Source organism: Nannobrachium achirus (genome assembly GCF_963921795.1).
Source record: "Nannobrachium achirus genome assembly, chromosome: 5".
NCBI lineage: Eukaryota > Metazoa > Chordata > Actinopteri > Myctophiformes > Myctophidae > Nannobrachium > Nannobrachium achirus.
In genome coordinates this window covers 56,365,171-56,391,232 of record NC_137814.1, presented here as the reverse complement: position 1 = coordinate 56,391,232, position 26,062 = coordinate 56,365,171, and the positions used below count along the sequence as shown (strand labels likewise).

At 43.4% G+C, this 26,062-nt stretch overlaps 1 protein-coding gene across 1 annotated transcript in view; it reads left to right on the top strand.

The window, feature by feature from the left end:
- LOC308285206 (protein crumbs homolog 1-like) overlaps positions 1–24,036 on the top strand; it is a gene marked incomplete at its 3' end in the record, with an annotated part of 28,743 nt that extends 4,707 nt beyond the window's left edge. Inside the window, exons 5-15 of the mRNA XM_080725924.1 lie at positions 21–258; positions 951–1,280; positions 4,727–5,002; positions 5,678–5,952; positions 6,863–7,028; positions 16,143–16,484; positions 17,569–18,190; positions 19,000–19,041; positions 19,722–19,847; positions 20,726–20,969; positions 23,827–24,036. Of these exons, the coding sequence (XP_080582050.1) occupies positions 21–258; positions 951–1,280; positions 4,727–5,002; positions 5,678–5,952; positions 6,863–7,028; positions 16,143–16,484; positions 17,569–18,190; positions 19,000–19,041; positions 19,722–19,847; positions 20,726–20,969; positions 23,827–24,036 (2,871 nt within the window). The remainder of the gene's footprint in view (positions 1–20; positions 259–950; positions 1,281–4,726; positions 5,003–5,677; positions 5,953–6,862; positions 7,029–16,142; positions 16,485–17,568; positions 18,191–18,999; positions 19,042–19,721; positions 19,848–20,725; positions 20,970–23,826) is intronic.
- Positions 24,037–26,062: the final 2,026 nt, after the last annotated feature.

Sequence of the window (26,062 nt, the reverse complement as noted above, 5' to 3'; positions counted from 1 at the left end):
CTCGCCCACCCCAACTCAAGGACGGCCGCCTCCGCCTCACCAGCCTGACGGGTCAGGGGTCGAGCCGGGCGCTGGTGCAGGAGCTCCCGGACAACGTGTCGGACAACAGGTGGCACGCCGTGGAAGCCTTGCTGGGCGGCGCCGCCAGCCGCATCAGGCTGCTCTGCACCGACGACGGAGGAGCCTGCGACAGGCGAGCCATCACCGAGACCACGCGACAGCTCCTCCCAGGCCATACCCCCGCCGCTACCACACCAGGTTTGCCGTGGAATTTTGATCAATCAATAATCTATGAGGCAATTAGGAGATAAGAAATGTTCTACATGTTGGTGGTTATGTTTATGTAACATGATATCATGAGCCCCTTTTCCACTGCAAGGTGGAACCAGAACTTTCAAGAACCTGAACCTATTTTTTTGGTTCTGGTTTTGTTTCTATTGCGTGGCCCGGTTCCAAACAAGGTTCCTTTTTTAGGTCCTGCTCCTGAGGTAGAACTTTGAACCTATGGGAGGGGCGGGGGCCAGCAGTGCTGCTGGTCCTTTTTTGGGACCTTCCCGGTTAGTTCTGGTTATATGGAAACGTAAGCAGAACTTGGTCCCGGAACTTCACAGGTTCTTGAAAGTTCTTGTTTCTGGAAAGTTCTGGTTCTAGTTCTGGGTCGGCCCTAAAGTGGAAATGAGGCTATGGTCAGAAGAAGTACAATTACACTCATGTCAGTGGTAAGGTAGTTCTGCCCCGAGGCACAGGCCAGATGCATACTGTGGCTGCTTCAAGGCCTTGAGGACGAGCTGTACTATAACAAGATAGGCTTTACCTAAACAATAGCTAATATCATAATGTATCATGAGGCATATCATAAGCACATAGATGAATATCATAAGATGAACATAATCTACTGTTACTAACATCAAACATAATCAATCATGATAACAATATGATATCTTCATCAGGTTCCCCCCTCCGCCAAAGCCTCCTCATAGGAGCGGCGGGTCTCATGGCTCAGGGTTCGGGCACAGCGGCGGCGGTGGACCGTGGACAAGGCGCTTTCCTGGGCTGCCTCCGGGACGTGCTGGTCGACTCACAGCTGCTGCTGGTGGCGGCGGCGGCGGCGCCCGGGTCGGAAGAGTCTCGTGCCCAGGTGAACGTCACCGTGGGATGCAGCGACAAGGATAAGTGTGACGACAGCCCGTGTCAGAACCGGGGCCGCTGCGTCAGTCAGGGATGGAGGAGCTACACGTGCGAGTGCCAGAGACCCTATGAGGGCCCCAACTGTACTGAAGGTAAGAACACACGATCAATATCAGCAGTATAGAAAGTGTGGAACTTCCTTCACAGGTGTTACCAATGATTCTAAATAATGAAGGCTCAAACCTTTTGATTTCAAGGACCACCATAACTCTGAGAGTGTACAAATGGAACCAAATGGACCCATATGGGTCCATTTGGTTCCATTTGTACTCTCTCAGAGTTACAGACCCATAAGGGAGACCCAACTTTGAGACCCACTGTTGTAGCAGAGAGTTTCCAGTGAGCCAACATGCACAACATCAGCACCCGACACTGTTTGACCAGAATGGAACAGAGCCTTCATTAGTATCCTTGTTAAGATCTGTGAAAGTAAGGAAGATGCCCAATTTCCTTCCAAAATAGCTGCTGCGCATACAGCCTATTACATTTCATGGACAGTATATCATGTCTGATATCCATTAGCCCATGGACCCCCATTCAGTACAAGTTTTCTCTCTCTGGTGCCCCAATCTATACTGTAAAATCAGTGCTAAATTCACTGTACAAAATGATCTTTTTGGTTCCATTTGTACACTACACTCTATAAGAGTAAGAGACCAGCAAGGGTCTGTTTGTTTCCTTATTATATCAATGATGTACAGTGGCGGTCCCAGGCTATATGGCGCCCTGGGCGAACCAGCAGTGACGCACCCCCCCCCCCCCCCCGCGCGCACACGCGCACGGGGGGGGGGGGGGGGGGGGGGGGTGGTGTCTAGAGGTGTCTAACAATATTTCGGAAATATGTGCAGGTGTGCAGAATATATAATTACTAATCAATAGCAGCAGTGCTCAAGCAAATGCGCAAGAGGAGTCAAGCATATATACATAGGAAGTAGAACAGGAGAAAAAAGAAGCAGTATAGGACTATTATGAATGGGTGAAGTATGAACATGATTAGCCTACATGCAAAAATGATTCTGCATGCAATCAGAACTTTGGCTAGTTAGCTAAAGTATGGAAAACAAGGGTTGATATAATGATCTGAGAATATATCTACTGTATAACAGGCTAGATCATATAGGCTATATGAGAATGGCATAACAGGTCATGTCACTAGTTTGTGCTTGAACAGAACGTGAGAGTTGATCTTATGTTTGCAGGGCAGAACTTGCAGCCTAGTAGCAGCCCCCAAAGTGCCGCCCTGGGCAATGGCCCAGGGCGGCCCTGCTCTGTTCCAGGGACCCCCAGAAGCAAAGATTGGAGTCAAAAATGTTCTCTGAATGTGGGTCTTGCCTCATACTAGATGCAGAATCACGCCTCTGTACCAGGCCAGCAACTGTCTTTAGATTTCTATAAACACAACACAAGATGAATACGTTATTTTGTATAGCTATTGATATATTTGGCATAAATATTGAGCTATGTCCATATCGCACAGTCCTATAATCTGCAAGTAAAGTAAAACTAAAAAAGTGTTCAAATGAACAGTAAATTAAACATGTACATATCACAAGTCACAACTTACTTTTCAGGCAAGTGGGCATGAACTTTGAACCCTCTGAGACCTTAGCGTCAACCCTGTAGAAAGATAAACATAGCCGGTAGACTTTAAAAGGAGCTTAACGACAATTAAAATAGAACAGCTGAGGTTCCAGCCACACCTGGGACACGGCTTAAAGCAACGTGGGATCCAGTAATGATGACACGTGTAAGCGATTCCCATGCCAGTTGTCCATAAAAAAAGCCACCCCCAATCACTGTGATTAACTGGGAGGGAACAAGGGGACACTTGTTTTAGGTTCACGCGATAACCTGTTCCGTCCACTCGGTGCGCTCGCCGGCGACGGCGCATTATAGGCCATCGGCTGCTTGCCTAGCGGCTTGCTCGCTTAGCAGCTAGCTGCTGGGACACACCTCATGAGCCTCAAGGCCTCGCAGTCGGTGCGTCTGCCTTGTTTTCAAGTGATTGAGTTGCCCAGGGCTCTACAAGGCCTCCTCTTGTTTTTGCTCTGCAATAACCCAAACCCATTTAGGACTGTGGTTTTCTGACCATGTTGTTGGGCGGAAACCTTGTCCAAAACCGTTTGTTTGGTGTGCTATTCATCTTTTTTTTTCTTTTTTTACTAGTGAAAATAGCAGATCTACAAGCACACAACGCCTCGCAGTGCGAGGCGTTTTGTTTGACAGTCTTATATGATGAAGCAGGACTTAAATTTACGAAAAAAACGTGCAAACTTGGAGAGGTTTCTGCCCTACAGTGACGATATGTTGATATACTATACTAGCAACAAGAACTCCAAAAGCGGTTCGCATCCTGAAAAGTAGAGTTATAAATAGGGGTTCCTTTCCTAAATGGGCTAAATATCTTTTGCTATACTATATTCAATCACAATATACATGCATCATTCGCTTGGAAAGGAGCCAGTTTATGTGGTTCGGGCATCTAGTACGGATGCCTCCCGAACTTCTCACTATGGAGGTTCTCGCTGCACGTCCCACAGGGAGGAGACCCCGTGGCGGACCGAGGACCAGATGGGGATTACATCTCCACACTGGCCTGGGAACGCCTCGGGTTCCGCCAGGAGGAAGTGGCTAATGTTGCTCAGGAGAGGGACGACTGGAAATCTCTGTTGGAACCGTTACCCCCGCGACCCGATCCGGGATAGTCACAAATATGTGAAAGATATTCTGGGACGTATGTCCCTGGCCTGCTGGCAGCGTGTGCACAAGAAATTTGGCGTTGATCGGTCCAGTGTTTTTATTAGCGGGACACAAACACACAAACCTTCTTCTAGAAAATTCATCTTCTAAGACACTCAGAGCCACGCAGCAATAACGGTAAATAAATGGTGCATTTGTATATCGCCTTTATCCAAGGTGCTTTACAGAGATTGTGCATTACATTCACCCTTTCACACGCACACTTAATACACCGATGGCAGAGGAAACCATGCAAGGCACCAACCTGCTCACCGGGAGCAACTAGGGGTTCAGAGTCTTGCTCAAGGACTCTTCGACGACACTTAAGCCCTTTGCACACAGGCGCGTTTATCCGTGCGGATAAAACGGACAATTTCACTTTTTAAAAAGAAAACAATGATTCTCTACGACCTCATGCACACCGGATCCGAATTGGCCGTGCGACGAGTGGCTGCGGCCGTGCGTCTTTTTCTCGATCGAACCCAGTTCGATTCGTGCGTCTTGTCGCATGCGGTAAAAAACTCATCACTCCTTTTATGACTCCTTTTTGGATCCGCAGCGCCGATTCCGCACAGCCTTGCACACCAAATCCAATGCATTTTATTCATGCCGCAAACGAAAAAAACGCAACTGTCCTGTGTGCAAAGGGCTTAACTCTGGGGGAGCCTGGGTTAGAACTGGGAACCCTTCGGGAACCCTCCATATTCTAATGACGGCCACTGCCGTCCCCATGTAGCACAATACAAATGCCCTTATTTACATTTTGACATGTGTCTCTCTCTCTCTCTCCCATTTGCAGAGTACATCACCGCCAGGTTTGGAAGTGAGAACCTGGAGAGCTACGGGGTGTTCTCGCTGGACGACCACCCCGGCAGCGTCCTGACCGTGTCCATGTTCGTCCGCACCCGGCAGCCCCGCGGCGTGCTGCTGGTCCTGGCCAACAGCACCAGCCAGTACCTCCGCCTGTGGCTGGAGCAGGGCCGGGTCAACCTTCAGGTCAACACCTTTGAAAGCCTCCGAGGCCAAAGCGTGGTCAGCGACGGCCACTTCCACCTGCTGACGGTCAAGCTCCAAGGTGACCAGTGGTGTAATAATAAAGTAACCGGGTACATTTACTCAAGCACTGTACTCGAGTACAATTCTGAGGTGTTTTTACTTGTTGTTTTTACTTCAGTGGAGTATTTCCAATTTTCAGTGCTTTTGCTTTTACTCCACTACATCACAGAGGAAGATATTATACTTTTACTCCACTACAATTATTTGAAATCTTTAGTGGGAGATTGTCGACGTCCCATTAGTTTGACGCTGGTGAATGCTAACCGGGTGAATGTTAACCACTATGTCTAAACCTAACCCCAACCCTAACCCTAACCCTAACCTCAGTATAACTATGCCTAAACCTAACCCTAAAACCTAACCCTAACCCTAGGGTAAACATAGAAATATCGAGCTTTTCCCAACTTAAGTTACTTTGTACATTTTTATTATCATTGCAGTACTAACCACTTAAGCCCCAATGTGAGCTTGCAGATCTGCCATTTTCAAAATATTTGTATACATTTTATACATTTGTAAACGTGTGAAATGGGACATACTTTCTACTTGTGGCACATTTTGATACCAATATACTTTTGTACTTTTACTTTTTAATTTTCCTTTTTGAATACGTACTTGTATTTCTACATGGCCGTATTGATCATTTTACTCAAGTAAATAACATGAATATATTTCCCACCACTACTGCCAAAAGGTGACACGGCCTCCCTGGTCCAGTCGGCCCAGAGCCAGGGCTCCTTCCCCATCAGACAGGTCCAGGCCCACCCCGGGGACCTGGCGCACGTGGGGGGCCTGCCGGACCGCCGGGCCTCTGCCGCGTTCGGCGGTTACTTCAAGGGCTGCGTCCAGGACCTGAGGATCAACGGCAAGCGGCTGCAGCTCTACCCCATCGCCACCCCGGTGCCCTCGTACCCTCTGGAGCGGCGGGTCAACGTGGCACAGGGATGCAGCAGCGACAACGCCTGCACCGTGAGTCACTGATACCAGTGATAATGAAATTGCCTAATTATCTTAACAACTTCTTAGAACCTGAAGAGAAGGCCTTTCGTTACTATGCCCTTCTCATGTGGAACTGTCCACACTCAGTTTTGAAACCTAGGAACTTGATTTCACTTGATCGTACTTGTGCATTCTGATGTGTGTATTATCTTATAATTATTTGTGTTTGAATGAAGCAGCATAATTTTTATTCAGGACAAGTCAGGGTTTTCTGATACACTGAGAGTGAGAATAAAGGCATCAGCGTGTATGAATGAGGCATCAACTACATGGGGCGGCATAGCTCAGGGGTAGATAAACCGTTATTAGAGCACAAAGGGATCCCGAAGGGCTCCCAGTTCGAATCAGGGCTCCCCCTGTGTTAATGTCGAAGAGTCCTTGAGCAAGACTCTGAACCCCTAATTGCTCCCGGTGAGCAGGTTGGTGCCTTGCATGGTTTCCTCCACCACCGGTGTATGAATGTGTGTGTGAATGGGTGAATGTAATGCACAATCTCTGTAAAGCGCTTTGGATAAAAGCGCTATATAAATGCACCATTTACCATTTACATTTATTTACATTTACATTATATGAATACTTTTGATGTGAAAGATTTTCTGGCCAGTTGCCTATTTCGTATTGTTTATTCGTCATGTCCCCAGTGTGTGAAGGTTTTAAGGTTTTCAGAAAGTTTGTGAGTTTGAGTGAATAACCGTTATTTTGTCTAACGTGTACGGTAGAGTATGTTAATACAACATAACTTATAGCCTACTATTGAGACATTTAGATCCTGTGTAAGTAAAATAAATGTCAGTGTTCAAAACAAGTTCAAAGAACAGGAAAGAACAAATTAGTATTAATTAAAACGTTGTTTCTCTCTCTCTCTCTCATTTCCCCTTAGATCAATCCCTGTCTGAACGGAGGGGTGTGTTACTCCATGTGGGATGACTTCAGCTGTAGTTGCCCCCCCAACACAGCAGGGCGGCGCTGTGAGGAGGTGAAGTGGTGCGAGCTGTCTCCATGTCCCTCCTCTGCCGTCTGCCAGCTGCTCTCCCAGGGCTTTGAGTGTGAGTGTGTAGTTGGGCGGCGTCTAGCAGATTACCAAGCGTGTTTAGGAAGGGAGCGCTCGTTTTATGGTTAGATGTCACAGTTATTGTCCACGACATTCAGTTATTGTCCACGACATTGCAAGCGGCGCGAAGGCCAGCGGACCTTGGTCCTGCTCTTCGCGCCCGAGCGCCGCAGGCGCGAGTGCCCGCGAAGAGCGGGCCAGGGCCGGCCGCGCGAGTTACGAAGCCGTGGTGAATGCAATCGTTATATTTACAAGCTTGGGTATCCGCAAGACGCAGTTGGGCGTCAAAAGAAGGCCTTGAGAGTCAAAGAATCTTTTAGACTCTAAAGCAGAGGTTCCCAAACCTTTTTGTCTCAGGGCACCCCATAAATATTGTTTTAATCCGAGGCACCCCTACATTATAATTTTCACTCCCAGCACCTTATATTTAGAATATCGTCGTTGTCGGGTGGAAACCTTGTATGTACAAAACCGTTAGTTGTGGGCTCGCCAGTACCTGGCGAGCACACTTTAGATATTGTCATTATTTATTTATTTATTTATCTAGTAAGTAGACGGGATTTTCGGTTCCTTTCTACTCCTACATACTTAGTGAGAAAATGAAAATAAAAACATCAATGTGTTCAGCCTACAGTGGCGACGTGTGCTATTATTTTATACAGCAATCGGCCAAATGGTGGCGCTGTAGGAAGCCTTCGAAAGTGCGAACTTTGAACAGGTATAGCTCATGCTCTGTTATACGTACAGCCATGAAACCTGTATACACGTATGCGTCTCCTCATGCCGAACAACTTTTAGCCTCTAACTTTTGACCTCTGACCTTTAGATCTCCCACAATTTGGAATTATATGATAAACAGTAAAAATCTATCTCCTCCTGGAATTTTTGCGTTAAGCGCACAAAACTTTTTTCACATGAACTTTGAACCTATATCTACACAGGCTATGTGGTGAGAAGTTTGTACGTTAAATAATGATTTTTTAATAATTCAATATATATTGCGGTTTTATGCAAATTATTCTTCGGCCTCTAAATCATACATGCAAAGTTACACGTTCATGGCATTTGGCAAAGATGTGGAGGGTTAGTCAAAGTATCACTGAAACCAATTTTATTCCAATCGGCCAAAGGGGGGCGCTATACGAAGCGTTTGAAAATTCAAACTTCAAACGGGCATAAGTCATGACTCGTTTTGTTTGAAGACATGCAACTTGTTACACGCGTGCTTTGACTCGAGCGGAAGACATCTGTGTCGTTGTTAAGTAAGCTCCGCCCTTCGATTTTCCGCCATATTGAGCAGTTTGTAAAACGCGTAAACCCGCTTTTATTCTGGAATTTTCGCTCCACGTGCACAAAACTTTTTTTACATGAACTTTGGACCGATATCTAAAGATCTGTCAGATCGGATTTCTTTAAAATTGAAACATGCTTTTTAAAATAAATTCAATGAATATTGCAGTTTTATGCAAATTATTCTTCTGCCTCTAAATCATACATGCAAAGTAACATGTTCATGGCATTTGGCAAAGATGTAGAGTGTTAGTCCAAATATCACTGAAACCAATCTTACCCCAATTGGCCAAAGGGGGGCGCTATATCATTTTGAGCAGTTTGTGAAACGCTTAAACCCGTTAGGATTTCTTTTTGCAATTTGCATGAAACATTCTACACACAATCTAAGGACCTTTATCTAATATGCCTATGAAGTGCACACACACAAAAAAATTATAATAATGAATATAGCTGCAAGCAGCGATAAAGTGGCCAAAGCCAAAAACACCTCAAATCATGAACACAGCCTGCAATGTGCGTGAAATCTTGCAAGCACATTCCCAATAGGTCAAGGAACAGATACCACCCTTCTTACATTGGCCTGTTATAGCGCCACCAGCGGGTCAACTTTTGCACAACACATTTTTGGAACAAAATGGACCAATCGTTGACGTCAGTAACGTCAAAGAGAGCACTGCCTGCGATCTTGACATTTTGTACTTTTATAGCCATTGTTTTCTGGCTTGAAGCGAGCCCACAATTGTTTCGAAGGAACAATATTTTTCTAGTTGTGGGCTCGCCTATAAGGCGAGCACACTTTAGATATTGTCATTATTTATTTATTTATTTATTTATATACTATATCAAGTTCTCCTCAAAACTTCGGTTCCTTTCTACTCCTACATACTTAGTGAGAAAATGAAAATAAAAACATCAATGTGTTCAGTTTACAGTGGCGAAGTGTGCTATTATTTTTTATAGCAATTGGCCAAATGGTGGCGCTGTAGGAAGCCTTCGAAAGTGCGATCTTTGAACAGGTATAGCTCATGCTGTGTTATACATACAGCCATGAAACCTGTATACACTTATGCGTCTCCTCATGCCGAACAACTTTTACCCTCTAACTTTTGACCTCTGACCTTTAGGTCTCCCACAATTCGGAATTATATGAAAAACAGTAAAAATCTATCTCCTCCTGGGTTTTTTTCGATACGCGCACGAAACTTTTTTCACATGAACTTTGGACCAATACGGTCAGATTTATCTCGGCGGATTTCTTTTAAAGTGAAATATAATTTTTTAATAATTCAATAAATATTGCGGTTTTATGCAAATTATTCTTCTGCCTCTAAATCATGCATGCAAAGTTACACGTTCATGGCATTTGGCAAAGATGTGGAGGGTTAGTCAAAGTATCACTGAAACCAATTTTATTCCAATCGGCCAAAGGGGGGCGCTATACGAAGCGTTTGAAAATTCAAACTTCAAACGGGCATAAGTCATGACTCGTTTCGTTTGAAGACATGCAACTTGTTACACGCGTGCTTTGACTCAAGCGGAAGACATCTGTGTCGTTGTTAAGTAAGCTCCGCCCTTCGATTTTCCGCCACTTTGAGCAGTTTGTAAAACGCGTAAACCCGCTTTTATTCTGGAATTTTCGCGTCACGTGCACAAAACATTTTTTTACATGAACTTTGGACCGATATCTAAAGATCTGTCAGATCGGATTTCTTTAACATTGAAACATGCTTTTTTAAATAATTCAAACAATATTGCATTTTTATGCAAATTATTCTTCTGCCTCTAAAACATACAAGCAAAGTCACATTTTCATGACAAAATAGTGTAGAGGGTTAGTTCAAATATCACTGAAACCAATCTTACCCCAAATGGCCAAAGGGGGGCGCTATATAATTTTGAGCAGTTTGTAAAACGCTTAAACCCGTTTTTATTCTAGGATTTTTTTTGCAATTTGCATGAAACATTCTACACGCAATCTAAGGACCTTTATCTAACATGCCTATGAAGTGCACACAAAAAATTATAAAATAATAATAATAAATATAGCTGCAAGCAGCGATAAAGTGTCCAAAGCCAAAAACACCTCAAATCATGAACACAGCCTGGGATGTGCGTGAAATCTTGCAAGCACATTCCCAATAGGTCAAGGAACAGATACCAACCTTCTCACATTGGCCTGTTATAGCGCCACCAGCGGGTCAACTTTTGCACAACACATTTTTGGAACAAAATGGACCAATCTTTGACGTCAGTAACGTCAAAGAGAGCACTGCCTGCGATCTTGACATTTTGTGCTTTTATAGCCATTGTTTTCCGGCTTGAAGCGAGCCCACAATTGTTTCGAAGGAACAATATTTTTCTAGTGACAATATCTAACCGTCATATCAAGTTCTCCTCAAAACTTCGGTTCCTTTCTACTCCTACATACTTAGACAGAAAATGAAAATAAAAACATCAATGTGTTCAGCTTACAGTGGCGAAGTGTGCTATTATTTTTTACAGCAATCGGCCAAATGGTGGCGCTGTAGGAAGCCTTCGAAAGTGCGAACTTTGAACAGATAGAGCTCATGCTCTGTTATACGTACAGTCATGAAACTTGTATACACGTATGCGTCTCCTCATGCCGAACAACCTTTGCACTCTGACTTTTGACCTCTGACCTTTAGATCCCCCAGAATTTTGAATTATATAAAAAACAGTAAAAATCTATCTCCTCCTGGGATTTTTGCGTTACGCGCACAAAACTTTTTTCACATGAACTTTGGACCAATACGGTCAAACTAGTCTCGGCGGATTTCTTTTAAAGTGAAATATAATTTTTTAATACTTCAATCAATATTGCGGTTTTATGCAAATTATTCTTCAGCCTCTAAATCATACATGCAAAGTTACACGTTCATGGCATTTGGCAAAGATGTGGAGGGTTAGTCAAAGTATCACTGAAACCAATCTTATTCCAATCGGCCAAAGGGGGGCGCTATACGAAGCGTTTGAAAATTCAAACTTCAAACGGGCATAAGTCATGACTCGTTTCGTTTGAAGACATGCAACTTGTTACACGCGTGCTTTGACTCAAGCGGAAGACATCTGTGTCGTTGTTAAGTAAGCTCCGCCCTTCGATTTTCCGCCTTTTTGAGCAGTTTGTAAAACGCGTAAACCCGCTTTTATTCTGGAATTTTCGCTCCACGTGCACAAAACTTTTTTTACGTGAACTTTGGACCGATATCTAAAGATCTGTCAGATCGGATTTCTTTAAAATTGAAACGTGCTTTTTTTAAATAAATTCAATGAATATTGCAGTTTTATGCAAATTATTCTTCTGCCTCTAAATCATACATGCAAAGTAACATGTTCATGGTATTTGGCAAAGATGTAGAGTGTTAGTCCAAATATCACTAAAACCAATCTTACCCCAATTGGCCAAAGGGGGGCGCTATATCATTTTGAGCAGTTTGTGAAACGCTTAAACCCGTTAGGATTTCTTTTTGCAATTTGCATGAAACATTCTACACACAATCTAAGGACCTTTATATAATATGCCTATGAAGTGCACACACACACAAAAAAATAATAATAATGAATATAGCTGCAAGCAGCGATAAAGTGGACAAAGCCAAAAACACCTCAAATCATGAACACAGCCTGCAATGTGTGTGAAATCTTACAAGCACATTCCCAATAGGTCAAGGAACAGATACCACCCTTCTTACATTGGCCTGTTATAGCGCCACCAGCGGGTCAACTTTTGCACAACACATTTTTGGAACAAAATGGACCAATCTTTGACGTCAGTAACGTCAAAGAGAGCACTGCCTGCGATCTTGACATTTTGTACTTTTATAGCCATTGTTTTCTGGCTTGAAGCGAGCCCACAATTGTTTCGAAGGAACAATATTTTTCTAGTGACAATATCTAACCGTCATATCAAGTTCTCCTCAAAACTTCGGTTCCTTTCTACTCCTACATGCTTAGTGAGAAAATGAAAATAAAAACATCAATGTGTTCAGCTTACTGTGGCGACGTGTGCTATTACTTTTTACAGCAATCGGCCAAATGGTGGCGCTGTAGGAAGCCTTCGAAAGTGCGAACTTTGAACAGGTATAGCTCATGCTCTGTTATACGTACAGCCATGAAACCTGTATACGCGTATGCGTCTCCTCATGCCGAACAATTTTTACGCTCTGACTTTTGACCTCTGATCTTTAGATCCCTCAGAATTTGGAATTATATGAAAAACAGTAAAAATCTATCTCCTCCTGGGATCTTTGCGATACGCGCATGAAACTTTTTTCACATGAACTTTGGACCAATACGGTCAAACTAGTCTCGGCGGATTTCTTTTAAAGTGAAATATATTTTATTAATAATTCAATCAATGTTGCGGTTTTATGCAAATTATTCTTCGGCCTCTAAATCATACATGCAAAGTTACACGTTCATGGCATTTGGCAAAGATGTGGAGGGTTAGTCAAAGTATCACTGAAACCAATTTTATTCCAATCGGCCAAAGGGGGGCGCTATACGAAGCGTTTGAAAATTCAAACTTCAAACGGGCATAAGTCATGACTCGTTTCGTTTGAAGACATGCAACTTGTTACACGCGTGCTTTGACTCGAGCGGAAGACATCTGTGTTGTTGTTAATTAAGCTCCGCCCCCCGATTTTCCGCCATATTGAGCAGTTTGTAAAACGCGTAAACCCGCTTTTATTCTGGAATTTTCACTCCACGTGCACAAAACTTTTTTTACGTGAACTTTGGACCGATATCTAAAGATCTGTCAGATCGGATTTCTTTAAAATTGAAACATGCTTTTTAAAATAAATTCAATGAATATTGCAGTTTTATGCAAATTATTCTTCTGCCTCTAAATCATACATGCAAAGTAACATGTTCATGGCATTTGGCAAAGATGTAGAGTGTTAGTCCAAATATCACTAAAACCAATCTTACCCCAATTGGCCAAAGGGGGGCGCTATATCATTTTGAGCAGTTTGTGAAACGCTTAAACCCGTTAGGATTTATTTTTGCAATTTGCATGAAACATTCTACACACAATCTAAGGACCTTTATCTAATATGCCTATGAAGTGCACACACACAAAAAAAATAATAATAATGAATATAGCTGCAAGCAGCGATAAAGTGGCCAAAGCCAAAAACACCTCAAATCATGAACACAGCCTGCAATGTGCGTGAAATCTTGCAAGCACATTCCCAATAGGTCAAGGAGCAGATACCACCCTTCTTACATTGGCCTGTTATAGCGCCACCAGCGGGTCAACTTTTGCACAACACATTTTTGGAACAAAATGGACCAATCTTTGACGTCAGTAACGTCAAAGAGAGCACTGCCTGCGATCTTGACATTTTGTACTTTTATAGCCATTGTTTTCTGGCTTGAAGCGAGCCCACAATTGTTTCGAAGGAACAATATTTTTCTAGTTTTGTATTTATCATCTAAAATTTTTACTAAACTAGTGAAAACAGCGAGGCGTTGTGTGCTTGTAGATCGGCTGTTTTCACACAAGTTTTGTGCGACAGTCTTGTATGATGAAGCAGGACTTTGCTTTACCAAAAGACGTACAGATTTGAAACTTGGAGATACAAGGTTTCTGCCCGACAGTGACGATATTTTGGTGATTATGTTGCGAGGAAAACGTTAAGATAATAGCCATTTTGGTTAGAACTGACTGAAAATAACTTTGTACTTCAAGTTTAAAATTATACTAAATATGTTTTCAAGTGTCCAAATAAATTCCAAACATTATGAAATTATCTCGCGGCACCCTTGGACTGCCGTCACGGCACCCAAGGGTGCCCCGTCACCCGCTTTGAAAACCACTGCTCTAAAGGCCCTTTCCCACTGGGCGCGATAACGTCCACAACACAACGATGAAGCCGCCCATAATTGATGTGAACGCCGACATATCGTTATCGTTATCTTTATCGCGTCAGGTGGGAATGAGTCTTTAGGGATAAAACGAAAGCACTTATCCAAAAAGCATCCAGCAAAAATGAAAGAATCCGTTTCCAAATAGCATACTATGTCTATCTATCTATACTTGTACCCAGGCTATTTCTGTTCTTCACTCAGTGGACCGTCTGGTCTGTGCTGAGAGTCCCCGAAGTGCATTTATTCATTCATTAAGACGATGGAAAATTACTGTGTGCTTAATTACAGACAGGCACACAGGAGCCATCGCAGGGACCCTGTTAATCCCCGGTCAGATTAAATCCACCTCCACATGCCTCCAGGAGTTCATAATAATGAGACATGACAGGATTTAATTCAGTGCTTCTCAAACCGTTTGATTTCAAGGGCCCCCATAACTCTGAGAGTGTACAAATGGAACCAAATGGACTCTTACGGGTCCATTTGGTTCCATTTGGATGCACTCTCAGAGTTATGGACCTGTTAGTGTTACTGGTCCATTTGTAACCCCCCTCAAGGAACCTTGATGGGTCCCCCTTAATTCAATATACGCTCCTTTGTGTGTTATGTGCAAAGAAAAAGCTCAATATCGAATGAAATAAGGACTAAAAAACTGATTAGTCGAATCTAAACTTTACTATTGCCAAATATATTTTTAATAGATTAATATATTGTCTTTGTTTTTTCAAAAGCATTGACTTCTTAAGGCTTTCTTTTTTGTGGGATGTTTGAGCACATACAAACTAGGCTCCAAACAGCCCAAAACAAACTAATTAGGGTCCTGCTTAACCTTCCTTCTCTGGCTCACCTCACCGCTATTCACTTTTCAAGCGTGGGGTGGCTCAAAGTAGATGACAGAGTACAGCAACTTTCAATGGGCCTGGTTTATAAGATACATTACACCTCCAAGATACCCATGTACCGGACAAAATATCTCCAAAAAGTCAAGGATGTCCACAATTACAACACCAGAGGCAGCTCCACTAATCATGTTCAACCCAGATTTCGGCTCAAACAAAGGGTCAAATTCATTCTCCTGCTATACCGCTAACATGTGGAACGCCCTACCGAAGGCCTTAAAGGAGTAAAAATCCCTAACATCCTTTAAAACCGATCTGAAAAACCACTTACAGGCGGCTGCTACTGGATACTGGTAACAGTAAACTTAGCCTAACTTTACCTCCCCCTGACCCTTCTATTGTAAATACCATTTTTGCATCGTGCTTTTTCACGGCTGTTTTCCTTTTTCTTTTCTTTCTGCATAGTACTGTGTTCTATCTGTCTGTCATTCAATGTTATATGAGTTAAAGAAAGGATCTCAATGTAAATAAGCTGTGTTCTTTCCTGACCTTATCCTTTTAGTTGAACTTGTACCGGTGAACTAACCGTACTGTCGTGGAACTGTATCCTTTCCTATGCCAACTTCTGATAAAGAGGCGGTGCCATAGTTTTGTACTTTTTCTAGTTTTCATGTGTCTAGGAGGTTGACAGTACTTCATTAGACCCCCTGGTGTGGTTGTTATGAGCAATTATGTATTGCCTTTCCTTTTGGGTTTTTAGCTGGAGGCTGCCACCTTGTGGGGTCAAACGTGCCAGTCTAAAAACACAGATACTTATTACATCACAGAATCAACCCCTCCCCTAATTACCATTCACCCAACATACGTGGGTGTGGCTAACTTCAGCTGGGTCACCACCCACCATGACAACCACACATACCAATGAACTGGCCACATAAAAACATAATTTTAACTCTTTCTGTACACTTTTTTGGAAAAAATCTTCCTCCTAGTATAATCATAATAGTAGATAATCATGTTTTATAGAGGGGGAAAATCATGGCACCTGCACTTTAACCAACATTCATTCCACCGTTCATCTCCAGGCCTGTCCAACGTGACCCTCAGAGGAGACCGCGCCGTCCTCTCCTACCGAGGCAACGGGAAGGTGGCGCGCCGCCTCGGCAGCCTCTCCCTCAGCCTCCGCACCCGCCAGCCCCACGCCACCCTCCTGCACGCGGAGGCGGGCTCCAGCTACGTCACCGTCTCCCTGCGGGACTCGCGGCTGCTGATGGAGCTGCAGGTCGCCGTGGACGGGGGCTCCCCCCGGCTGACGGTGCAGTCCCAGGGTCCGCTCAGCGACGGGGAGTGGCACGCCGTGGAGCTCCGCATGGAGGACCACTCCCTCCAGAGCTCCAGGTGGATCCTGGCCGTAGATGGAGGTGGAGGTAGGTTTTGTCACCGACATCAAAGGGGGCTTGAGCCCCTGCCCTTTTACCCGCCTGTAAAAAGTGCCCTCTCCAGACCATGAATGCAGTTTTTACTGTGGCGAAAGAAATGAAATGCCGTCTTTCCATGCCATACCTGAAGGCATCATCCAAGAGAAACTCTCCTGAACTTGAATGCAGCATCTTATGTTGAAAGAATTGCCCTCTCTGTGTAGAAATCTTTGCCGTTACGCCACATCTCCAGTATTGACTTGATTATGTGTAGTTCAGTGTTTAACTATTAAGCACCGAAAATAGCTGACCTCCAAGCTCAAAACGCGTTGCAGCGCTATTTTTGATATTTTCACTAAAAGGCCCTTTTAGAGATTTCAGCCCCTGCCTCTCTAACATTCTCTGCACAATCGCATGATTGCAATTTCTTTTGCATAGTCATCAGAATCTCATCTGTATAATATGCTGATACAATTTCAGAATAGCCGATCGACCAGCTCAGAACACCGTTTCTACATTATTTATTTTGATTATTCTTACAATGTTATTTAAGTTATTTGTGAAATCTGCCCGTTGCTATTTTTGTTTAGGAAGCCTAAAATGGCAAACAGAAATGTAATTTGTAGGTCGTATGTTCCAATGTCCAATGCAAAAAACACGATTAAATCGCTAATACGAATTATCTGTATGACAATCAAAGGGATAGTTCTCCCCAAAAACTACATTTCTTTCTATCGATTACTCACCCCATGGAGACTTGAATTCAGGATATGTTTTTAGTTTTTGTAGCATTCCTAAGCCAATACTTTGATGACCAGCAGTGGTTCCCTATGGAGACACAAAGAGCCTGCTTTGTTCACTATGGAGACACAAAGAGTCTGCTTTGTTCCCTATGGAGACACAAAGAGCCTGCTTTGTTCCCTATGGAGACATGGAGTCTCCTCAAATTATTGTCTTAGGAATGCGACAAAAACAACAAAATATCCATGAATTCAAGTCCCCTCTCGCTGGGGTGATTAATCAATTGAAAGAAAAGTCATATTGTGGGTGAACTATCCCTTTAATCCACAACTAAAAATGTCATACCCCCTAGATGGAGGCAAAGGGGAGACCCGCGTGTCGGCCACCAGCGCTGGGAACCTGGACTTCCTCCGTGAGGGAGTGGACATCCACATAGGGGGACTGGGGCCGCCGGGCGGCGGCGCCAGCCTCTCCGGGTGTCTTGGCCCCGTGGGCATCGGAGGACTTCACCTGCCTTTCTACGGAGACACCCAGCTCACCCTGCCCAGGCCCCAGGAGGAGCAGTTCGTGAGAACAACAACAGCCGCCGCCGCCAACCCGCAGTACGGCTGCTACGGCGGCCCGGTGTGCGAGCACAACCCGTGCCGGAACCAGGGCGCGTGCAGCGAGGAGCTGTTCGACCTGCCGCGGTGCGCGTGCCCTCCCGGGTGGGCGGGCCCGCTGTGCCAGCACCCGTACGAGGACACCTGCGCCGGCGGGCCGTGCGGCCCGCACGGCACCTGCGCAGACCACGTCCTGCCCGACGGCGGCGCAGGATACGAGTGCACGTGCGAGGCGGGCTACGGCGGCGCCCGCTGCGAGGTGGAGGTCGACACGTGCGAGGAGAACAACTGCGGCCGCGGAGCCACGTGCCTCAGAGGCCTGCACCACTACTCGTGCATGTGTCCACACAACACCACAGGCCTATACTGCCAGTAAGATACATATATAATATACAACACCACAGGCCTATACTGCCAGTAAGATACATATATAATATACAACACCACCGGCCTATACTGCCAGTAAGATACATATATAATATACAACACCACCGGCCTATACTGCCAGTAAGATATATATATACAACACCACAGGCCTATGCTGCCAGTAAGATACATATATAATATACAACACCACCGGCCTATACTGCAAGTAAGATACATACAGTAATAATATACAACACCACAGGCCTATACTGCCAGTAAGATACATACAGTAATAATATACAACACCACCGGCCTATACTGCCAGTAAGATACATATATAATATACAACACCACAGGCCTATACTGCCAGTAAGATACATACTGTATATAATGGGAGAGTGTTTTTTGCAGGTCGTTGGTCCGAGTGTATCAAAAAAGCAACTGGGTTAAGGCAGTGGAAGCTTGTGATTGGCTTCACGGAGGTGACGAAAGTCGGGGGGACGGAGATACACCTAAACCCAACCTTGACCCGAACCCTAACCTCAGTAAAACTAACGCTGGTGAATGCTAACCTGGTGAAATGCTAACCTGCACATGCTGGTGAATGCTAACCTGGTGAATGTTAAACTGGTCGGACCAACGGTGCTTAACCCAGTTGCTTTGTTGATACACTCGGACTGAAAGACCTGCAAAAAAACACTCTCCCGTATATAATACTACTTCTTCCACCTCTGTCAATAACATTTCACAAACAGAAACAAACGCGCTCGCTGGTGTAATCTATGTGAATCATTCACGAAATGTTTCTTCCGCAGCGAGCAGATTCAGGAACTCCCGTGGTACATCGAGTCCATCCCGTAAGTAACGCTACAGAATTTATTGAAACTATTTGAATCCTCCCTGAATCGGATCGGGCGGTGCCAGGCTGACATGAAAGTCACCCGAGCCGAGCGCAAACCAAACATAAAATGACTTGTCGTTTAGTTCTACAGGATCTCTTCACCACTAGTCCCTCCCTAACGTTTTAGTCTAGTTTTTATTTGTTGACAAAATGGACAATATATTTAGTCTTAGTTTTAGTCATCATAGCATATTTCTTTATTTACAGTAGTTGTTGTCAGTGAAAAAAGGTAGTTGACAAACAATCTTTCGTCATAGTTTTATCGTATCGTGGAGATTTAATTTATCGTGATATCGTCCTCCTGTCTCCTCGGTCATGCACTGGGATCAATTCACCTTTTATTTGCTGAGCTGCATATCCGGTACCACTTAAACCCTCTGTAGGCCTAATTGGTAAAAGGTACTCATAATATACGTACTTGATACAGTCTTTTTTTCCACACTCTATCAAATGTCTTAGCCGATCTACAATCTCACAACGTGTTGCGACACATTGTGAGCTTGTAGATCTGCCATTTTTTTTGGCATATGTTCCGCCCCAGGATAATGGATTTTGATTATCGCGGTAATATCGTAAACCGCAATAATCGCAATATGACATTTTCATATCCCATCCCTAACTGTGTGTCTCCTATAGGTTTCCTTCGCTGCCCGTCTCCGTGTGCCAGGGGAAGAAGAGATGGAACTACAGCTGTTTCAACGGAGGGAACTGTTCTGACGTGGAGGACCTGTGTGAATGTCTGCCAGGCTTCATAGGACAATGGTAGGATATACTGTACATCATGTTGTATTTTATTCTTATCTTTTATTAGTCAATGTTTATTGCAGGGTTCCCACGGTCGTGAAATTCCTGGAAATATTTTGAAATTAGAAAAACATTTTTCCAGTACTGGAAAGGTTTTGGAATTGATCAAGGGTCCTGGAAGGTCCTGGAAAAAAACAGCTATGCATTGTCTTTGGTTATTGATTTTGTTAATACCTCTGAAGTGACAAATTAAACACGGGCCAAATTGTCAAATATATAGAGGCAGAAATTGTGAAAATAGCCGATCTACTGTCTTTGGGCATTGCGCATAGGAGTAAGCGACTTGTTATTGAGCTGAATTATTGTTATATAGTCCTGGAAATTGGGTTAAATATTCTGGAAAAGTTTTGGAAATTAATTGGTAAAAATGTGTGGGAACCCTGCTTATTGTCTCCGCCAGGCCGAAAGGCATGGCAGAGACTATGTTTTGGCAGCAAAACTGTGCACACACACGCTCCCTAGGGGCCAGAGTAGAACCTCTGCCCCCAATGTTTTCACATGGGCCTGTTATAATGCCACCAGGAGGCGGATTCTTAGACAGTACTCCTACAGATTTTGACCAAACATCACGCAAATCGGTACATGGTATCTCTATAGTCATTAAACGAAACCGATTTTTCATATCGATTGGCTAAGATTGTCTCAAAGTTCGCGGGAGTGCTCCGTTTTCGAACAAAAATGACTCAAATCGGGAACACAGCGTGCGATTTTTCCGTGAACCTTTGCCCGCACATCCCCAGTATTCAGAGGAAGAAATGCCACTTGAACATCTTTCAAATCAGCCTCATGGTGGCGCTATAACAGGCTGATTCCCTTATCGGTTCCTTCATTGCCAGGTGCGAACGCTACGTAGATAGGTGTGCCTCCAGTCCCTGTCAGTACGGAGGCTACTGCTTCAACCAGGCGGACAGCTTTAAGTGCGTGTGTGACGTGAACCGCAAGGGCGAGATGTGCCAGATCGACTTCAGTGACTTCTACTTGTACGTGTTCCTGGGCGTGTGGCAGAACATCTTCCAGCTGTGCTCCTATCTGCTCTTACGCAGCGTCGACGACGACATCCCCTGGATCGACTGGGATTGGGTTAATTATGACGATTAGGCCACGATTTAGGCCCCGTGGTTCTCAAACGTTTGTCATGTCAATGACTCTCAAATTAACACATGCTCTGACTCCCGACTTGTGAAGCAGACTGCCAGAGTCGGATTTTTCGTACCTTTTTAACGTGGGGTGTGCGTGTCCATCGTGCGCAATAGTGCACCACGCTCGTGCACGCCACCGTTCACAGCTTCCAAAGACCCAAGAATTCACTTGTAAATCTGTGGCTCCGTTCCCGAGTTAGCCGCAGCCGTGTTTACACAGTAAGCAAACGCAAACAGGATCAGGAAGTCGATAATCTGTTATAATCGATAGTCGATAACGGAAATGTGTCCGTTTCCGGCGGAAACCGGAAGCACTTTTTTTAGGGCACTTAGGATCAAAAATGGCAGGGAATGTATATGAATTTGGCCATGGACCTTCATTTGAAAATAGGATCCCTGGGGGTCCCCATACCTCACTTGGAGGACTAACGTGGATTAAACGTGTCCTTCACAGTGACCAGAGCCGTCTATTAGAGAGTTACACCACCTCTGTTCACTTCATCTGGCCAGGTCTTCTATATAGACTTCTATAGGCGAATAGTGACAAAGCGCTGAAACGGAAGTTCACAGAGTGCATTGGAGTCTATGGACGTTTGTCACTATTTCGAGTTACATGAACCACGTGACCGGCACTGTTTTCTGCCCCCGCAATGGTGCAACTCTCTAACAGATGGCTCTGACAGTAACCGTCGAGGTGATGATAAACAAATCCCAGTGAATGCCCACCCTACTACTGCAATACTGCAAGGGAAAACCTGGCTTGGTTGGGACTGTATACGCAACAACCATGCAGTTGTTTTATTTGTTCCCCAATTCACACATTGTTGATTGATATTATTCATGGTTAATATTATTCAACTTTGTTTTTTTACAACAAGGGTTCATATTTTAGATGCATGCCCCCAACCTGGGGGCATGCATGCAAACCAAAATCGTTAAAATCACAAAAACGATAGAAGGAAGCAAATTAAAACATTTTAACACGCATCTTTTCTTTTCTCTAATGATGAACCCTTGTTGTAAAAAAACAAAGTTATCCTTTAAAGGGGGTTCAATTCCAAGATCAAACCAACAGAACTAGAGGGAAATGCAATAAGGGATTGTATGCAATAAAAGTAGGACATACTGAATGTTATAGTAACTACTGATGTGTTCTGACGAAGCTCAGCAATGAAATAGAAGTGGAAAACGTTATCTGTTGTGAACAGATGTACCTGCTAATGCATAGCATGTTGCACAAGTTGATGTGACCCAAATATTAATATTCATAGGAAGAATATATTCAGTTTTCATAATACTGAAACGAATACACTTGTAAAGTTATGGTGCCTTACATTGCTGTGTTTCTAAAACATTGAATGTTTTATGATGTATACCTAATCAGACCTATTATCTTTCACGTGTTTAGTATTTCTATTGGGCACAAAACTGGCCTCATAATGTAAATAACTACAGCTGGAAAACTGCATTCATGAATAAAAAATATATTTTCTCTAATGATGTAATCAAGTCAAAATCATAGAAGATAACTTGATCTGTGAGACAAAGACATGCAATAAACGTATACAAGAATGCAAACTGAGTGGTTTATAATTATGACCTAGAAATGTTATACTTATTTCATCCGAGTAACAAGATGCCAACCTTAACATAGGCCTAACTAGAAAAGCACAGGTCAGGTGGGTTACTTTGGGCCAGCAATGTTCAGAATTCATCAATCAGAATGGACTATGAAAGATCAGACGGATCCGTCTTGATCACTTGACTATACATAGAGATAATGTGTACCGATTTGCGTTATGTTTGGACAAATTATCTTTGGCCTCCTGGTGGCGCTATGGCAATGTTAAAAGGGTGGCATTTGTTCCTCAAGGTAGTGTGTATGCACATGCAAAGATGTGTGCATGATTTGTCTTGATTGCATGACTATAGAGATCATGTGTTCCAATTTGCGGGAAATTTGGATTAAAACTGAAGGAGTAATATCCAAAAATGAGTTTTACATAAGTCGGCCTCCTGGTGGCGCTATAAAAAGCAGATGTGAAAAATGCAGGGCAAAGGTTTGGCCTCTAGGGAGTGCATATACAAAGTCGTACACAGATCATTGCAGTTATAGGTAAAAACACAAATTTGCCTGTTATATCGCCACCATGAGTTTGTTTTGAACATTTTTTCAAGTGGCATTTCTCTATCCATCCATCCATCCATCTTCAACCGCTTATCCGGAATCGGGTCGCGGGGGTAACAGTTCCAACTGAGACCTCCAGATTTCCTTAAATGGCATTTCTTCCTCTGCCTGCAAAATTGCACAGAAATTTTACACCCTGTTCATGAATTGAAATTATTTTTTTACGGAGCACTCCTGCAAATTTTCGATCTTAGCCAATCAGGATGGAATACATTTTTGAGTATTGTCAAAAAAATTGTTTAGCAAAAATCTGCCTCCTGGTGGCGCTACAACAGGCTGATCTGCAAAGTTTTATGCAAGAGGTACTGCTCTAGTAGTGTGTATGGACAGTTCCACTGCAAGGCCCAATGGTGCCAGAGATAGGTACTGCTCTAGTAGTGTGTATGGACAGTTCCACTGCACGGCCCAATGGTGCCAGAGATTAGCTGTTCACAGACAGACTGAAAGACAAACATAGCTGCTCAGGACGTGGAACTTATAGATAGATAGAATAATCGCTAAGAAAAGAATGAACATTTTCAGCCCTAATTACCTGTCCCATTCCCTTATCGATTCCTTCATTGCCAGGTGCGAACGCTACATAGATCTATGTGCTTCCAATCCCTGTCAGCACGGAGGCTACTGCTTCAACCAGCTCAACAGCTTTAAGTGCGTGTGTGATGTGAACCGCTCGGGCGACCTGTGCCAGATCGACGCCAACGACTTCTACCTGTACGTGTTCCTGTTCATGATCCAGTACGTCTTCCAGATCTGGTCCTATTACCTCCTGCACATGGACGACGGCCCCGAAATCGACTGGGGATGGGGATATTATGATTAGGCCATGGTTTAGGGCAGTGTTTCTCAACCTGTGGGTCGGGTCCACACATTTTTATAATTTCTCTTTTCTTTTTTGTGGCGAGGGGTGGGGGGGCAGATGATTAACTTAATGTGCAACATTGTTTTCTCTCTCAACAGTAAACAAACCAACATAAAGTTTAAGTGTATAGAGGGTATCTGCACATTTCTAATGTGACCGTTTAAGGACTTTTTAATACCTCTAAAATTACAAATTAAACATTGACCAGATTGTCAAATATTTGCATGGCGTTTTGAACCCCAGTTAAAATATGATTATTTTGAAAAGGTTGAGAAGCACTGGTTTCTCAATTGAGTATGATTGAAATTGAAAATAAATCATTTTCATAATCCTTTCCTCGTTTTGCTGGGGACCCCCTGGAACCCACCAAGTGACCATCAAGGATGCAAATGGTGAACAAATCTCAGTGAATGCCCACCCTGCTACTGCAATAGAGAGTATGCGTTTGACATCATACTCATCATACTCGGACGTTATGCGGGAACGCCTACTGAGTGGCAAAAAACTACTTTCTGGCCTTGAAAGCCCATACATCCAAAAAGTGAAGTCCTGTCTGATTGCTTTAAACTATGTTAAACTAAGTTAAACTCACTTTGAGACGGAAAACCTTGGCTTTGTTGAGACTGTACACTACAACCATAACTTTGTTTTATTTGTTCCCCAAAATCACACATTGTTGATTTATATTTAATATATTCATGGTTAAAAAGGGAGGAGATAAAAGTAGGACTCAATAATGTACGTTATAGTAACTACTGATGTACTGACTAAGGCATGGGTGGGCAACTCTGATGATGGAGAGGGCCACTACATTTTCACACTCACTCCAGAGGGCCACAATGCATATACATAGCAAAAATAGCCGATCTACAAGCTCAAAATGCGCCGCCCTGCGACACGTTTTGAGCTTGTAGATCGGCTATTTTTGAATTAGAATCCCGAAAGGTAGATTTTTTTTCTTCTTTTGTTTTAAAATTTCAAATGCTTATATGTTCTTATGTTAACTTTATGAACTTAAATACAAATACATTGGACATAAAAAAATAACAATAACAATAACATTTTAATACTAGTCATTTAGCTACTAATATAGACTGAAGTAATTAAAGCCGGTCATTTTTTCCATGTTTGGAATTGTAACAGCTGAAATCAATAATATATCAGTACTCCAATATTAACCTGCGGGCCGCATTAAGTGAAGGTGGGGGCCGCATGTGGCCCCCGGGCCGCCAGTTGCCCATGTATGGACTGGTAATAGAAGTGAAAAACGTTGTCTATTGTGAACAGATGTAGCTGCTAATGTATAACATGTTGCACAATTTGATGTGACTTCCAAAACATGAATATAGTTATGTACATCTGGATCTGGTTTTCATACTGAAAACTATACAACTGTGAAGTCATGGTGCCTTACATTGCTGTGTTTTTACAAGGAACACATTGAATAATTGAATGTTTTATGATGTACTGTAAACTGTACCTGATCAGACCTATTATCATTCACATTTATACTATTTCTATTGGGCACACAACTGGCCTCTTAATGTAAATAACTACAGCTAGAAAACTGTATTCATGAACAAAAAGATATATTTTCGCTACATGATGTAACCAAGTTAAAATTGCAGAAAATAACTTGATCTGTATGACAATGATGTGCAATAAATGTATAAAAGAATGCAAACTGAGTGAACATCAACTTTATTTTGTATTAAGGTGCGTACCATGACAATCATTCAGTCACTCACTGGCTGAATCATTTGAGGTAGAAAAACTTCAGACCACAATGAGATACAGTATTTCTATAAACTCTTTTCTTAAAGTTTTTTTGTTTTACTCCTCGGGAACAAAAAATTCGTTACAGCAGTGGATAGTAACCAAGGGTAACCGGTAATGTCGCCTGGAAACAGGGGGTGCGTTCGGCAATGCGCACCGGGTGGGGCAGCGGTGCGCTTTCTCAGTCTGAACTCTAAAGGTAAACTTTCTG